General features: G+C 37.0%; 1 protein-coding gene across 1 annotated transcript; it reads right to left on the minus strand.

Annotated features, from left to right (window-relative positions):
• Positions 1-1,148: 1,148 nt before the first annotated feature.
• On the minus strand, positions 1,149-17,256 carry LOC113040037 (transmembrane protein 59-like). Its single transcript, XM_026198257.1, has 9 exons — positions 16,979-17,256; positions 15,287-15,392; positions 12,460-12,554; positions 12,217-12,369; positions 4,775-4,883; positions 4,450-4,564; positions 3,061-3,178; positions 2,688-2,859; positions 1,149-1,206 (listed from the first exon to the last, which is right to left on the minus strand). The coding sequence occupies exons 1-8, from the start codon at positions 17,141-17,143 to the stop codon at positions 2,701-2,703; spliced, it is 1,020 nt and encodes a 339-aa protein (XP_026054042.1). The 5' UTR covers positions 17,144-17,256; the 3' UTR covers positions 1,149-1,206; positions 2,688-2,700.
• Between the last annotated feature and the right edge of the window lie 47 nt (positions 17,257-17,303).

The raw sequence follows: 17,303 nt of genomic DNA on the forward strand, positions 1-17,303 counted from the left end.
AGGTTATAACATTATTTTAATTTAATGTATTTATTTGCGAGAATAGCTATACAGTAAACGGGATAATGTGAAATCATAGTCATTATCGCAAAATAAATCCTGTCAGGGTGATACAAATCCCTGGCGGTACTTTAAATTATTCCATACCTAATATATGTGATGCACCTTTTCATACCTGTTGTAATTCATCGATTGTATTAGATAGAGCCAGGTGGGAAATGTTTCATCACAGCCGATGGGCACATGTGTGTGACAGGGTGTTAAATCTGAGGGAAGTTGTTTTTGAAGAACAGTCTGCTGGACATCTCGCCTAAAATGTGCCGCTGACCTTCACAGGTTCGCACCTGCTTCACAGCACAGGTGGTTTGTTTTTTTGGAAAATAACTGTAAATGGTAAGAGATGCAATGCCTTTTTGGGCTGTAAATGTCACAGAGTTCTGAGAAGCAGAGTTTTAATGTGTCATAAATGGGCTTTTGACACCCCTTATGTAATGCCAGGGTTAAATTGAGGGTATATAACCAGTGATTCATTTAAATTGCATCTGTGTGCATGTAATAAAATAACCCCCAGGCGTCTACTGTAATCTCTATGCGAGTGCGCCATCTAGCGGATATAGTGGAAATGCACACGTTTGCAATGACATATACCTCACACCATCAAGCATTGTAGGTTCCACTATAGGCTAAAAATCACATTTAAAGAATTATTAGTAAATAATAAGAAAATTAGTTATATATAAAATAATTTGTATCAAAAAAGCAACGTAATTCCAGTAACCTGAAGCTCTATAGACCCTAAAGCTCCCCCTTGTGGTTAATGATTTAATACAATTACAGTGAAATTTGACTTTAAAAGTGTGCAGATGACTTGAATGACAGAATATGGTTGTAATGGATTAAGAAAGTCAATTTCAAACACCTTTTCTTGAAATATACAGTGACTAAAATTCTTGTAATTATCATGTACGGTAACCCAATGGGTCTTTAACCATTTTCAGACCAAGGTGAGACAGGATTCCCATTACTCCCAATGTATAAAATTAAATTATTAAATGCCTGTAATAATAAATACTGATGTATGGTCATATACATAACATTTTACCTTAATATTGACAATTTATTTGAACAGGAACTTGACCCACACCAGCTTAATTACAACATGAAAACACTTTATTCGTCTGATATGATGGAGTATCTTATGGGAAACTGTTCAAAAGAGAGAAACAAAAGATATTACTTGTATTTCATACATTAATGATGAACCAGTAGATATTAAATGGCTTATTAAGGTATCCCAACTCTTGATTTCTTAGTAATCTATGGTCATAATTACAATGCCTACTGAACATTAAGCAAAAACACAAAGATCACAAGCGTACAGCAGTTTGTTTCCAAAATAGATGGGACGATATATTCAACGTCTCCTACTCATAGCGTACTAGCATGCACTGTGACTTAGCTTCAATGGGGAAAAATAGCAGCACAAGACAAATAGTGCCATGAAAGCCTGTCAATTCTATAGTCTAGTTACAAAAGATATTTGCCAAAGCTTGGTACTAGGTGTTCAAAACCCGCCCCAACTCCACCACATCGCTTTTTCGGGCAGAGATGAAGAGTATAAGGGGGAAAGGCTTTGGAATAATACAACAATTCACATTCAGTCTGGACAGCAAGCATTTTTCCTCTCTATAATGGTTTATGTTGGGAATAAATTTACAATTATGCCTCATGAAATCTACAGGAGCTAAATGAGAGATGAAAGACTACAGGCATATGCTTTAAGCTTTGAATAAATACATAAATAAATAAATACACATCATGCTTCCTTGACATGAATGTGAGTAGTTTAGTCAGGCTTATTATGGATGCATAAAAATGCATATGAAAATCTCCCTCAATACCTGCTCGCACACAAAACATCCTAAAGCCTATAAAGACTGTTTTTTAAATTTAACTATACAACTGAACAAATTTTTTATTTTACTACCGCATTCACAATCTGTAAAGTAATTAAGAGTCCTTGTCAGTTTGATTACATATCAGTTCAAAGGACGCATTCATGTTTTGTAAACGTTGTTACGAAAGCAGATCTTTCGCTAATTGGTTGCGTCTGGTTTTTCCGTTGCTCGTTTCACATCAAAGTGAGAATCTAGGAGTGCGACTCTCTCTGACAGATTACACCTTCAAAGCTCATCTTCCAGTTCAAATGTGACGCTAATTAATAACGGGGAGGGGCGCTTCGAAAGTATTCATCGTAAAACTAAACGTTCACTGTAGTATCTAAACGCCAAAGCTTGACAAACAACCCTGCTCTTCTTTTGAGGTTGTAGCACAATCTACCATGTGAGCCCGTGTTTATACAATGTGCTTTTTTAGTATTTCGAAAAGAACGTATTACAACAGCGATAAGAAACTAGTTGCGAAGTTCTTCGTGAGGTCTAGTGTATGTATACATTATAGTCAAAAATGTGTTAGTACATTATGTGAACAAGCACCTATACTACAATTCCATGAGGTTTTTCAAATTCAGTGAGAAGACTAGTATTCAGACAGGACATACGTCGTAAACGATATAATAAATGTCATCATGCATGTTTTTTGTAAATAGAAAAACAATGTAACTTCCTCTTAAATTGCGAGAAATAGCTCTGGAGATGAGTTGAACCCTAGTTGTCAAAAGTATCGACCTCTTCAGTGCTTCTACAGCGATGTTTTGCTGAGGTCAACCTTGACCGGAAGTGGCCCCGCCTCCTTGCTCTCCTCCGATTGGCCGATTGTCATTGCGATCACTGGTGTCAAGTGATAGGGGTTGACCTTCTGGGTGTCATCAATGTACTCTTTATCTCCGTTGATGCTAAGCTGTAGATATAACATTGATTATCAACATTTAATTTGCCAAATTATGTATTCAAAATGCTTATTTCAAGTAGCCACATTTCGAAGAAGTCCATATATATATGCTGGAAATTGTTGGCTGCTTCTCTTCTGCTCCAACTCATCCATTTAAAGAAATATTCTCTCTTTGTCTGGCTTGTATTTCTATGATGAATGAACGGGTACCTGAGTCCTGACGTGCTGCTCGGGTGCCGTGACCAGACTGGCACAGCTCAGCCACAGCATCACCATTATAGACAGGAAGAGACAAGCTGCTAAAATCCAACGCGGCAATCCTGAGCGCCTAGGGGAATCACATTGATGATGTATATATTAAGAAATTATGACACTAATGCTTATTACATAATTTCTACAAATTACAGAAATGATAGAAATACATAATTTCTCTGCTTTTGTATTATTTTTAAATAAGGCATTCAATAACATACTAATAACCTTTTCAGTACACACTAATACATATAAGGGCCATCAAAATGACTGAAAAACTAAATTCGAATTTGCTACTTAAATATTATATTTAAATTAAACTGCACAATTTCAGTTAGGGGGGAAAAGCTTTTGGCATCCCTCCTGAGGCCACAAGAGGGTGCATCAGGTAAAATATTTTGCACATAATATTTATGAAAAAAATTGCATAAGGTTTAAAATAATGTTTTTTAACCATATATAATTAATAAAGTTTCTTAAACAATTAGAAAAACATATAAAACAGGACCATGCGTGTATGTAAAGTTTAATACAAAACCAATCACAGAGAGTAGGCTGCTTTCTTCATTTAAAAACATGAGATACAGTGGTATGGGAAAAAAACGCCATAAAGTCTTGAGACATTTCGTGCTCCACTGATAAGGCTGCCTGATGGCTGACGCAGACCTAAAATTCAAATGCAACGTTCGAATGTGGATTCTTTTTTTAATTCGCAGAATATTCAAAATTCTATAGCCCTAATACACAATGTCTACATTTATTATACATAATTTATTTTTTATTTAACAATGTGATTATAAATCTCTTTTACAAGAGCGTCCTGGCCAAGATTGACAGTAACACAGCTCATATGAGGTTAACAAATAACATCCATCCATACACAGACACACACACACACAAAAGGATATCAATAACTAGTCAAAACATCTGAAGAATCTGCAGGACATGGAGGATTTTTCTGAAGAACAGTTCTCAGTTTAACTGTTCAGAACAAACAAGGGATTCAAAACAGAAAGACAGTCGTGGATTATCCAGGTAACTACACGTATTAAGAACCAAGGGTTCCCAAACTTTTGAATGGGGTTATTTTAATAATTGCAGCAATTTTTTTGTGTTGTGGTATATGTGGTATATGTACAATATCTTACTCAGGACAGTACTAAATAAAAAATATAAATATAAAAATAAATATATATTATTTTTTTTAATGTTTACGTTTTAAGATCAAAATGTTTTAAAAACATTTTACTGTGACATAACAACACTAAATTTTCTATGTACACGATCATTGGACCATTAAGCTGTTTGAACATTTAAACATTTCCCGACTGAAAAAGTCCCTTTCACCTTGACATACAGCCCAGGAAGTCATGCTCAGCAGCTGGGTCCTCGGCATGTTGGTTGACATGCTTTGCTTTCACCACAGATTTTGCCGCATTCCTCTCCCCATGTGACCGCCCACCTGGAAGGATGCAGAGGCAGCACTTTCAACATGTGGACATTGATTTTATGACCCTCCAGCTTTGGACGAACTACAGTGGCGCGGCACCGGATGTGTTGCAAATGAAACTCAAAGCTCAAGCTCTGGTCCTTGGCTCCTCTTAAATGAGCTTTCAGAGGAAAAAAAGGAAAGCTGTCAGCAAGCATCTGGGGTGAAAGCGGTCACTCTTACCAGTATGTGGCCGCTGTGTGTGGGAGTTGACTTTGGGCCAGGGTTTGTCGACCACATTGGAGCGTGGGGCTTGTAACTCAGGCAAGGAGTACTCAATCTCTGGCTGGCTCTGGGAGAATCAACAAACACAATGTCAAGGGCAGGAAACAGCATTATGGGATTTACTCAGCAGAAAGGCTTCTGAATGAAACGGTTGGGTATGTGAACGTTTTGTTGTGGTGAGGATTTCAACACAATCATGCACAGAGCGGCAAAGCAGAAATACAATTTGCAGAGTGACATAAAAATGCTCTGATTCTTACAAACATACAGATGATGAATAGCACAGTTATTTACGATGACGTCGAGGGCACGTTTCAAAAATAGGAGCAAAACTAGCTGCTAATGCAGCTCGTGCTTGCGTCTGTATCACGTACACCTAGAATGAGCTGAAACAGAATCCCAAGAGTAATCACTGATAAAAGTGTCACACCTGATTTGATGTCATTTGCAATATTGTTTGCACGGCAACAGTGATGTTTGGTCGATTTGAAATAGTTGGGGTCAAGAAAATTTTATTTATATTTAAATAATAGCTGAGGTATATACAGCGCTGTTTCTATTTTCCTAAATAAATTAGAATTAGCTACTAGAATGATTTCTAAAGGATCATATTTTCATTTTTGTACATTTTATATTATAACAATATATAAGTATTTTGTGACAGAAATCTTAGATGTTTAACTAATTTTATAACCTGCTAATGTGTTCTCAACAACATTGACAAGCAGCATACAGGAATATATATATTTGTTTACTTTTATGTTTGTGTTGCACCTGGTAACCACGCCCACAGTGTAATCTCATTGGCCGAATCCTGCTTGACATAATACCTGTTTAGTGAATACCAAATATTGTCTAATTGGCTGCGATTTTGGCACTTCGCAAAGCATTAGTGCTCTAAAAGACATACTACTTCCTATTCAATTGTTGTCAAGTTGCACCCAGTAAGGACATGGCATAAGACGGACAAGTCAACATTTTGGTTTAACCCATTCAAGAATCCTTAAAAGCTACAGTCAGCTGCTTCCGGCTTGAGAAACCATGCAGGAACTACACGTTAACTGAGTCCCTCATTCCCCTCTCAATTACGTGGCTGTCTGGCGGTGCTAAGCCACGCTGGTCAAACAGAGCACTAGACGCCAACTCTGACGAAAGCGAGGGAACTTCTTGACTTGAATAAGAGCTTGTAAGCAGCCACTTTCAAGCAGGATCCAAAGGATGTGATTTGAAATCTGTCTCATTAGTCTACAACTAGATGTGTCCCGTTCTGCCCTCCATCTGTATGTGTAAATTAGTACATGTTTTTTCAGACTATGTTTCTTTAGTTCCCCCTTGAGATCTTATTAAAGAGGGATTTTTGCTTTCTTCCACTAAGTTCTTCTAAATCGGGCTCAGCAGAGCGGACCTCTGAGATAACCTCTCTAGAGAGGCTCCAAAATGACCACAGAGAGGCAAACACACATGGTTTTCCATGTCAAGCCGCGGTAGATGAGAATGCAAGGAACTGTTTGGAGTGTCATGTTATTTCTTCAGTCTAATAGTCTGTAACTGGACGCATAAGGAGTACATTGGGATTGTACTTTTTACATATGTATAACTGACTGGTGTGTCCAATCTTAATTTCTAAAGATTAAAGGAATAGTTCAGACGAAATGAAAATGCTGTCATCATTTACTCACCCTCATCATGTTCTAAAGCCATATGACTTTCTTCTGCGGGGAGAAAATCTGAAGTCTGTTTTCTATGTGCTTTTTTATGCAATTACAGTGAATTACAGCAATTACAGGGAGTGAAGCTTTCAAGCATCAAAAAGAGTAAAAGTATCATAAAAGATCTTTGTATGACATACGCTATATTGATCTTGAGGACTAAATAGGTTGGCTTAATGAAAAAATTCAAGGGTGCTTTTCATGCACAACAGCGCAACTCGCTGCTTAAAGGGGTGGTTCAGCCAAAAATGAAAACGACCCCATGATTTCTCGTCCGAATCTGCTACGTCTGTGTTTTTCCTCACACAACCTGTGATATTCCCAGAGCAAATTAGCTACTGTTTTTCAGCAAACTCAGTGATTGTCTGAGAAAACTAATCCCTGTCTGAATGCGAATGTCTGTGATTGCTGGTGATATTTTATTTCACAACGCATTTCCTTGTGTGTTTTGGCCAACGTGAATTACCGTAGATGCGCTTACCACGCGAATGTTTGATATATTGCTTACAGACAAAGAAATCATAATACAAAAATAATAAAATCGAGCAAGATCACGTAACTGTTAATACCGGCTATTGTAATATCAGCATCAGATTACTCACGTTCATTTATCCACTCAGTTACATAATGTTTTAATTACATGTACCTTTATGAAAATTAAACATGGTAGGTTTAGCCTACTACACAAAAAAACATGATTTTGCTATACTAACCATTTAGTATTTAGTGTGTAATAATACTAATACCAATCCTTCTGAATGAATGCAATGCACGCATACAGAGCGCGTGATCCCTGTGACGCCCAGATGCACAAATCAGACCCTCACACCTCTGTAATAAACACGGAGATTTTAGTCCCGTCCGAATTGGTACATGAAAATCACAGACGTCAGGTGGTAAGAATCGAAACTCAAATGTAGTTTAGAGAACTAGTCCCGTCCGAATAGGGCTTAAGACTTTATTCTTTCAGAAAAATACAATCAAAAAAATGTCCTGGCTCTTTCAAGATTCATAATGGCAGTGAATGGGTGTCGAGATTTTGAAGGCCAAAAAAGTCCATCCATCCATCATAAAGTATACTCCATATGGCTCCAGGGTTTAATAAAGGCCTTCTGAAGTGAAGGGATGAGTTTGTGTATGAAAAATATGCATATTTAAAATAACTTTAACTAACTTTAAACTAACCTCTGCTAACTGTCATACCCAAGTTCATGAGAGTGGTTTTGCAGCAGATGACGTAGGGTGTATGTGTACCGTAAGTTCTGGTGAAAGTCTCGCGAAAACCAAATTTGGTTTACAGCAAATCCTCAGACATTTTTCTTTACAAATCCTCAATCTGTATTTCAAATTTGTGACCTGTGTTTTCTTTTGCCCTCTCCCCTGCGCTTAATTTACACCAAATCACTATGTTTCGCTTTATTTCAGATGATTGATTCAATCGTGGTACTAGAGCACATTCACACATACTAACTGGTAACTGTGCTTTTATTCTTTTGACAAACTAAAAAAAAGCTGAATTAAATTAGTATATGTATGAAATGAAAGAAAATAACTCCATTACTACCTAGACAGCACTACATGTTAGCTTACGTATTTTGCTCAAGGGCACCATAAATTAAGTCCACATGTTGTACTAACAAAAAACTACATTTCAAACCACTAAAAGCCTAGAGCTATAGTTTCAGCCACACAACTTTACGATATTGTTTGCGAATGTTTATAGGAACTTTGTTTCGGAACTACATTGCTAATGACTTTCAAACAATGTTTTTCGGAGAGGCACCCCAGACTGGTTTTGCGAATTGGAATAACCTATTGGCTGAATTTTGCTTTGTTCCACAAAGCTATTGCAAGATTTGCAAAAAACATATATAGCGAAAGATCCACTTTTATGGTGTTTTTGCATCCTTCATGAATGGTGTTTACATCATATGGAAAAGAAAGGTCACATGTCAAAAACTTTTGGTTTGTGTTCCATTGAGAAAATGTCATATTGGTTTTTAACAACACAAGGATGCATACAGAATTCAAATTTTTGGATGAACTAATTCTTTAGATAAACAAACATGGGAAAACATGAAGTCATGAAATGCAACATAGTATGGGCAATTTAGCTCTGCAAAAAGCTTGAATCTCGCAGTTGCGTTAATTGAAAGGGATGCTGTCAAAAATATTGAATCCAGATGTCAGCAAGGGATGAGAATCAAAAGGGGGAAAAATGAACATCTGAGGAAGTTAATGTTGACTGGCCACAGACCAATGGAATCTTGCCATTAGTGAAAGCGGTCTGATGTGCATCTGTCTCGCATTACCGCAAAACTCGCCAAAGGTGATCAATGCAGCTTACGAGACTGCCAAGAAGACGAGGCCGAGATTGTTGACTTCATAGTAAACAATCCCATTTCCCTTATTAGGAATTTGCTTGCTTTCTCCAAACTCATCTTTTCACATGTAGAGGCCATCCACATTGAACTGGACCCGAATTTAAACAAGATGGGCGACCTCCTTCCAAACAAAAATCCATCGCACCAATCAGTGGCTATTCAGAAACGAGTCGTGTTTACCCTTCAGCTCGGAGGAAATAGTCTGATTCCTGTTGATTAACTCTGAGGGACTCATCAAAACCCTGGACAGAACGGACAAACATTAAGCCCAGACTGCAGCGTAACCAATGTCAAATGTCCGCCTGGTACCGATGTGAAACTAGGCTGCAGATCATAGCGTATATCTTGGGTATTGGGGGATTTTTATATGGCTTTTTTTATTTTAATAAAAAAAAACAAATATCTGGGTTACAGAGGTATTTATGGAAGCCAATGGGTTTCACTTGTACAACCACAAGACGTAAACAATATGCCTGTTAACATGATTTTAGAGTGGAAAAATGCTTACTAACCTTTTGTGTAAAGTTATATCCAGTTTTTAAACAAACTTCAACTACTGTACAATGATTTAAACAGCAGCTGAAATAATACGCCGAAACATTTGTGTAATTGCTTATAAAATTCAAAGATGCTTTTAAATTATAAAAAAAATTGGCCAGATTCTCCTCTGTGTATCCCTGGTTTTTCTTCTCAAAGAAAACAAGGCATAAGTCAAAATAATTTTTTGGTAATCAACATTTTGCCATAAAAAGTGTCAATTAAGCTAAACTTCATTACATAACCAAAATATTCCACTCGCAAAAGCAAACAACCAGATTTAACATTTGAGCCTAAAAAAATTGCATAGCGCTACTCCTATTCACAAACATATTGCCTGAATTATTTGGTATAGAAATGTCTAAAAAAATACCCATTTTATGGTTTTATTTGGATGTCTAAATATTTCCACAAATGTTCAAATGAAATTTATAATCATGGAGCATCAGGAGAACTTCCACTGGAGAACATCAAGCATCAATCAAAGAGCCGAACAAGCGAGTTCATAAAGAATTTTACATTTGGTTTCTACCAATACTACTTGCTAGTTATCCGATTTTTTTCAACATGCAACTTCAGGGAAATTTGTGCAGTGCTGTGGGAAGCACTTGGGGAAGGTCTTTCTGAAGTGCAAGAATTCCCTCCAGACTTTCCGCCCAAGATACGTTTCATTAGCTCCTCACAAAAATCAAACGGATTATAACATAAATCACATTTATGGAGGAAACTTTCAAAATCCGGCTCACACCCCGTCAAGTCTAAAGTTCCATATTCTGTTTTTGTATGCTGTGCTATTTTTATTCCAGTTGTGCAGAGGTTCACGTAACTGAAAACTGCATCATCTGGGCCAAATGCACACCACAGCAGGTCTGTTGAAAAACAATCTGTTTTCCTTTCTCTGTTTAGATGCCTGAGGCAAAAAGCCCATCATTAGTGCTCCACTTCCCCCAGAAATTGAGTCTCGCTATTTGGACAAAGTTCTGATTCAATATGCTCGATTTAGCGCATAGGTAGCACGATGCTACCGCTAAATCTCTGGTTTTCACAGTTTGTGCAATCTCTGGCCCGTGTCAGTCCTTCACTAGAGCTGGCTGTCTTCCAGCTGACCGCTAAATACAGGCTAGGCCTGCCGCAGGACGGCTGTGGAGGTTCTCTCTCGCCTCTTTTCCTGTCTCGACTGTTAAACACACATTTATCAGGGCTGCGACTAAACTGAGAAATCATGGATGGGTTTGTAATGATGAATTTCTAAATTTCTGTTTGCTCTGGTTTATTTAAGTCACACTTTGTGAAGTGAATTTTTTACATAACTATCTTTATTCACAAGATGTTTTTGCGGTCGTCTAATGATTGTAGTTGGTTTAGAAATAGCAGGAATCTCACAAAAACATGTCAGGCTATGGATACGGTTGGATGACCTCCAGGGAGAATAAGGTTTCTGATTTAACATCTTTGAAGAACCAGCCCCATGTGCTCATATGATCCCAATAGTGCAGTGATGTGACCGCAACCTTCATAAAACATACCAGATCTTGAAAACCAAGAGCACATGAGAGTCACTGGTGGAATCTTCTACACCAGTGATACTCAAAAATGGGTCACAGGTCTCATAGGGAAAAACAATGCTGAATGCATTTAATAAAATTAAAAACATTTGAAATGGAGGAGAAAATGCTGTTGCTTGTTTATTCTTAATTTATGATGCCAAGAGCATAGAAAGCATTTGATTAAAGAATTTGGTCTATGTCTGGTTAATAATGAAATATTTAATATTTAATGTGTAAAAATACATTAATTTTAATATTATTAAAAAAAAATCAAAATCATTAAATATTATACACATTTTATTAAACTTTTATTATTAAAATATATTTAATATTAATATTAATTAATATTAATAATAATATTTTTTATAAATCATGTTAATGATATTGTCGGATAGGAGGGTAAAAAAAGAAAAATGTCATTAAAAATTAAAACATCATAAATTTAGTTGCAATTATACTTCTTACAAATGGGATGTTTTTTCTCATCATTTCTCATAACTCAAAGTATAAAGATTGTTTCAAGCAATAACTAATTTAAAAAAAAAATTACTCTTTGAGACATAAATTCAGTATTTTTACTGTTAATTAAAACTAATACTATTAAAAATTTTTGTTAACTGAATGAATGAATAAATAAATATATATATATATATTATATATATATATATATATATATTATATATATATATATATATATATATATATATATATATATATATATATATATATATATATGAGCATTTCTCATTTTCATTAAATGTTTTCTGTGTCTCATATATATATATATATGTGTCATATATATATATATATATATATATATATATATATATATATATATATATATATATATATATATATATATATATATATATATGAGACACAGAAAACATTTAATGAAAATGAGAAATGCTGTCTTGGTGTTTAACTGACAAAATAATTTGAAGTACCAAAACAAAAATTTAAATATAAAACCTAAATAAAAAATAAAAAACTGAAAACGATTACATAAAATTACTAATCCAAAGAAAACTGGGGTAAAGTTAATTCTAAATATTAATAAATATTTTGGCATATAAATAATACTAAAATAACATTTTTTGCATTTGATGGTAGAATTATAAATGTTTTCAGGATTTTTTTATTTAACAAAACAGTTGTGTCACTGTTTAAAGCAAAACTAGTCGAGAACCACAGTTGAGATTTACTCATAATGATGGACAAACCTGAAACACAACAACCTTCCCATCATCAGCCTGCAGGTAGAAAGTCCAGGTGGAAGAAATGAAGCTCTGGGCGGAGCTGACGATGTCATTGCACCAGCTAGACACGGCATCCATAACAGAGATGGGCTTGGGCCGGTTGGTCAGGGCCTTGAGCTGCAGATCAAGCCGAGAGAAAGTTAATGGAGTTTGATAGAGATGTCAAAACATCACTGCAAGCCTAAAAGGAACAACCGAGAGTCGTACCTTCCTCCGTTTGATCTCCGGCTCAGCGGGTTGGCTGGCACACCCCGTGCTGCACGCCTCCTGCTCCAGCAGTTTACTGTAGGCCTCCTGGCATGCTGAACACACACATAAACGATACCTGTCAAGCGGCTCCATCTCCATTCAGCCCTCCCCACGGTCAAGCAGTCATCAATATCAACAAACATCTGAGCAGCAGCATCCTCCCGCACCAGAAAGCGCAGGATTGATTTTCAATAAAACAGCTTCCCTCATGCCTAGCAGTTTTCCACAGACAGCTCTGTTTGCCACTAGCACACAATACCATCTCTAGATAAAAATGAGCACTATCAGCTTGTCTGCACGCTCTACAGTATATGTCCTTGGGCCATGTGTACTTCATTCCAAAATATAAGTGTCGTCAAATGCATTTTGACAGGCAAAAAGATACAGTTTTTGAATGTGTGTGCACCAATTCAATATATTTTAGTGGTTCTTAAGCGCTGTTTGAGTCCTCCTGGGACGTTTGTACTTACTTATTGCTGGAATCGTAATTACTGCATGCGTTTAAGAGATTTCAGACAGAAAAAAAAGGACTTTAGGTATGGTCAAAACTTTCCTTATTCTGCTGATTTTTTGCTAAATAATCTATGGCTGCATTTACACTGCAGGTCTTGATGCCCATATCCGATTTTCTGACTATATCCGATTTTTTTGACGACCCGCTTACATCATCTTTTAAAAGTGTCCCGTATCCGATTTTTGCATTTACACTATAAACTGCTGAAACTACCAAACGTAGACGTTCTGACCCGGAAAAGGAAGTAAAACAGCACGAAATACAATGGATGCAGATGCAAATGAAATTATACAGTGTTTCGCTTTCCACAATATTTAGAAAAGTCAACAAAAAAAATCAGCAAAACATTGGTCTCGTACGGCGAAGAAAAAAAGAGGAGAGCCCTTGTTGCAGCCTGGGCGAATTTCGCGCCTATAATAAGTCACGTGATCTCAGTTGGTGCGGTCCACCTGAGTTGATGTCACTTTTTTTAATGAAGTACGACTCACATTTACTGGGGAATATCCGATTTGTCTGCTTACATGGCACACGCAAATGCACGTATCCGATTCATATCCGATTTATTACCGCATATGAATGAGGCTTGAATCCGATCTGAGAATATCGGAATCCATGCGTTTTTTTTCCTGCTTACACGTTCACCGGTAATATCCGATCTGTGTCACATGAGGGGAAAAAAATCGGAATTGGGTCACTTGAACCATGCAGTGTAAATGGGGCCTATGATTGGGAATTCCGCAATAGAATGAAAGATAAGGTGGTCACATTTACTGTTTGCCAAATTTTTGCTGAAGAAATCCAGGCATTTCAATAGCAATGTAGAATTGTGTGTGAGGGTGAATGATTTCCACACAGTTTCAAGTTGGTCACACTGATTTATTGAGCAGCTTGCTTTGAAAGTGACTTTTTTGTGAGCTGCGTTTCCTACATGATTACACTGTTGATGATAGACAGGAAACTTTTGCAAATGTTAAACTGTGTTCAAGTCCTCTTGGTAAGTTTGTGTCTACAAGCACTGAAATCTCAGTTATGATATTAGCTCAAGAGATTTTGGGGCAAAAAAAAACTGGACTCAAGCCATCCTAGGTGTACATGACTTTCTTCTCTCAGAAGAACACAATCAGAGTTATATTAAAAAAAATACTGGTTCTTTCAGGCTTTATAATGGCAGTGAATGGTGGCCGAGATTTTGAAGCCCAAAAAACTGCATCCATCCATCATAAAATGTACTTCACATGGCTCCATCAATGCATTTGTGTAAGAAAAATATCGATATTTAAAAGTTCATAAACTGTAATCTCTAGCGTACTACTAGCATATTCTTACCAGAGCTTACGCTACACCTATGTCCTACATCATCCGCTGGAATGCCACTCTCCCATGAATGTGTGCACGACAGTAAGTGGAAGCTAAAGATTACGGTTTAAAATAGTTTAAATATGGATATTTTTCTGACACAAACACATCAATTTGATTCAGAAAGCCTTTATTAACTCCCCGAAGCCATGTGGAGCACTTTTGTTGATGGATGGATGCACTTTATTAGACTTTGAAATCTCAACAGCCATTCACTGCCATTATAAAGCTTGGAAAATTCAGGACATTTTTAATATAACTCCGATTGTATTCATCTGAAAGATAAAAGATATATACTCCTAGGATGGCTTGAGGAGGAGTAATTCATGGGATAATTTTCATTTTTTGGTGAACTATCCCTTCAAGATGCGGTCACATTTACTGTTACTTCAACAGTAACAGTACAGTACCATCAATTTTTTGTGTGTGAAATATGAGACATTTTTACTTGAAGGTGAAAGAAACTAGAACTGTAGCTTGGCAAGCTACAAGCTAATCATAATTTGAAGTAGTTAGATACAATTTACATAACTGAGTCCAAAACATTGTACAGGGAGTATTTTTAACATCTGTTCATGTTCAATGATTAAGACGTGTTTGCACCAATAGCCTTGTGGGCAGCACGTCGACATACAGTGTCATTGGGCAATTGGGCTTTGGGCTTTGGGCACCCCCCCCCACTTCCCCTTCTGTCATATCTGATTTGTCCTATCACATTAAAGGCAAAAAATGCTAAATTAATTAAAAAAGAGAATGATTTGAACACTACATATGAGTAAGAGGATCATTTAGGACTAGAATTAATCTGTCTATACAAACCTTTACTGTTTAGGTGAGCATGTTTGATGTAGTTAAGTTAGTAGTTTGGGCACTTTTAGTTAGCTACTTCCCAAAACTGGTCAAAATTGTTCATACCTCCCTGACACTCTTCCTTGCTGGTATTGATGCCTGTATTTCCATTCACAAACTGGCAGATGGAGTAGAGCCGGCAGCCCCGGTGACAGGCATTCATGATGGAGTCCTGTAAGAATAAGGTAAAGGCTACATTCAGAATGTATTTTAACTCCAAGAATAACTTTTGATTGGTGTTCAGATTTCTTTTATCCACAGGGAGGCTGTGGTCACATGGAGGTTTTCTCAAAGGATGTTTAATGCAGTATCCAATATGAGTTCCTGAAAATGATTATGCAAGATGTGACATGCATGCGGTTTTTCTAAGGGCACATCAGAATCGAGGATTGATTGTGGGTAGAGACAGCAGAGCACTGGATGATGTTTAAAGACGGAAGGGCAAAGTGTGGCGATTCAAACCCTTGGGAGGTCAATTCATGACCTTTAGAGTACCAGAAGTCACCTGACCCTGCAAGAACCTTCAACATCACTTTCAGAATTGACAGGAAACTAAATAAAATTGATTTTTTTTTTCTTCAAATCCAGGACCAATGACTCATATGATCCATTTTCTTTATAATAAATTAAAAATATACAACTCATGTAGTCGGATTTTCTAACGAATTATGATTCACAAAAGCCATGTATCTTTAGTTTATCACAGTCACTTATGAATTAGTTAAGAGCGGTTATTGAATTGCAAGAACTTTATTATGTTCCACTTGAAATAAATTACGATTCGTTTCATAATGAGATTTGGTAGTATTCTATAAAAATGAACGAATTAAAGTTACATTTTAGAGTCTCTATAAAGTATGTGAGAAGTTATTAAAATACACCTTTTGCGATCCTTAAAACGTAGCGTAATTGTTATATCCGTTATGTTAATATCAAATTATTGTAAAATAGTTTTTAAGGGCAGTTAAAGCTAGAATTTTTAAGAATAAAAATCGTTCAAATTAATTCTCATCCCAAAGGATGCACCACCTCTAGTGCGAAGTGATGCAGGCAGTAAGTAAAATAAGGATCTCATTTTCTATATATATATATATATATATATATATATATATATATATATATATATATATATATATATATAACAAAACAATTCCTTCACATGATTATACACAAGCTTAACGAGCGTAATGAAACGACGTCGCCCTCGGATATGGAGCTATTATCAATCCACGTCTTTACAAGCGTTTATGGGCCAACATCAAACAATAGAGACGCGCTCGCGTGCTTCTATTGCGCGCTCAGTTTTGCGCATTTGGAACGTAGAACGTTCGTTGCGTTTAAAAAACATCCGAATGACAGATACAGCCAGACAGGTCTACATTGACCGTTAAATTCATGCGTCATAAAGCATCGTTTTCGGCCTGTTCTTGGTGGATACAAAGTGACGTTAACGTTTCCATGCGTTGCCAGGAACTGGGACGCAGAGATCCATGAATCGATTAAGAATTGGTTCGATATGCTGCCAAATAATGCTCCCATCTTTGCGCAGTGTCTTTGCGCAGAACAGTTTTGTCAAAACGAACCCTGCACGTTCCCTATAGAGATTATCAATAGCGGAAATACTTTATTTATTCACGTCTGCTGCAAATGGCTGCGACTCTGCTGAACCAGTAGTAAACGCAAAATCCTATTAAAACGCATTTTTTCCACAGGCCGTTACCATATATACTGCAAAAGCATCTGGTACGTGACACTTACTTTGGCGGGGCTTTTGTTTTTGATGGACATCTGGCATTGCTTTTTGCAGTAATTGATATCGCCCAGTTGGTTGTCAAACAGATCAGTTGATGCGGCCGCCAACGCCACCAGAATCAGAGAAACGAGCGCGGGAACGCCGCGCACCCTGCCGCCGAACTGGAACATCTTTTTTCCGCAGGATTCGGTGCACTGGTGCGTCTCGAGCGGTCCCTGCCGTAGCTGCTTCGGATCGGCTCTATCAGCCTCGTGCCTTTGATGCGCCGTGTCGTCACTCCTCACATCATCACGCACGCGCTGCGCGTCTCCAGCCAGTGCATTGCACTGC

Source organism: Carassius auratus, chromosome 22 (assembly GCF_003368295.1).
Source record: "Carassius auratus strain Wakin chromosome 22, ASM336829v1, whole genome shotgun sequence".
Classification (NCBI taxonomy): Eukaryota; Metazoa; Chordata; class Actinopteri; order Cypriniformes; family Cyprinidae; genus Carassius; species Carassius auratus.

What these genes read in the sequence shown, in the direction of transcription:
- LOC113040037 (XM_026198257.1), bottom strand. Translation starts at nt 17,143, where the DNA reads ATGTTCCAGTTCGGCGGCAGGGTGCGCGGCGTTCCCGCGCTCGTTTCT. An exon ending in GGAAGGTTGTTGTGTTTCAG is followed by an intron (nt 4,884 to 12,216) that starts GTTTGTCCATCA and finishes TGATTCTCCCAG; the next exon opens with AGCCAGCCAGAGATTGAGTA. An exon ending in CACACAGCGGCCACATACTG is followed by an intron (nt 4,565 to 4,774) that starts GTAAGAGTGACC and finishes GCATCCTTCCAG; the next exon opens with GTGGGCGGTCACATGGGGAG.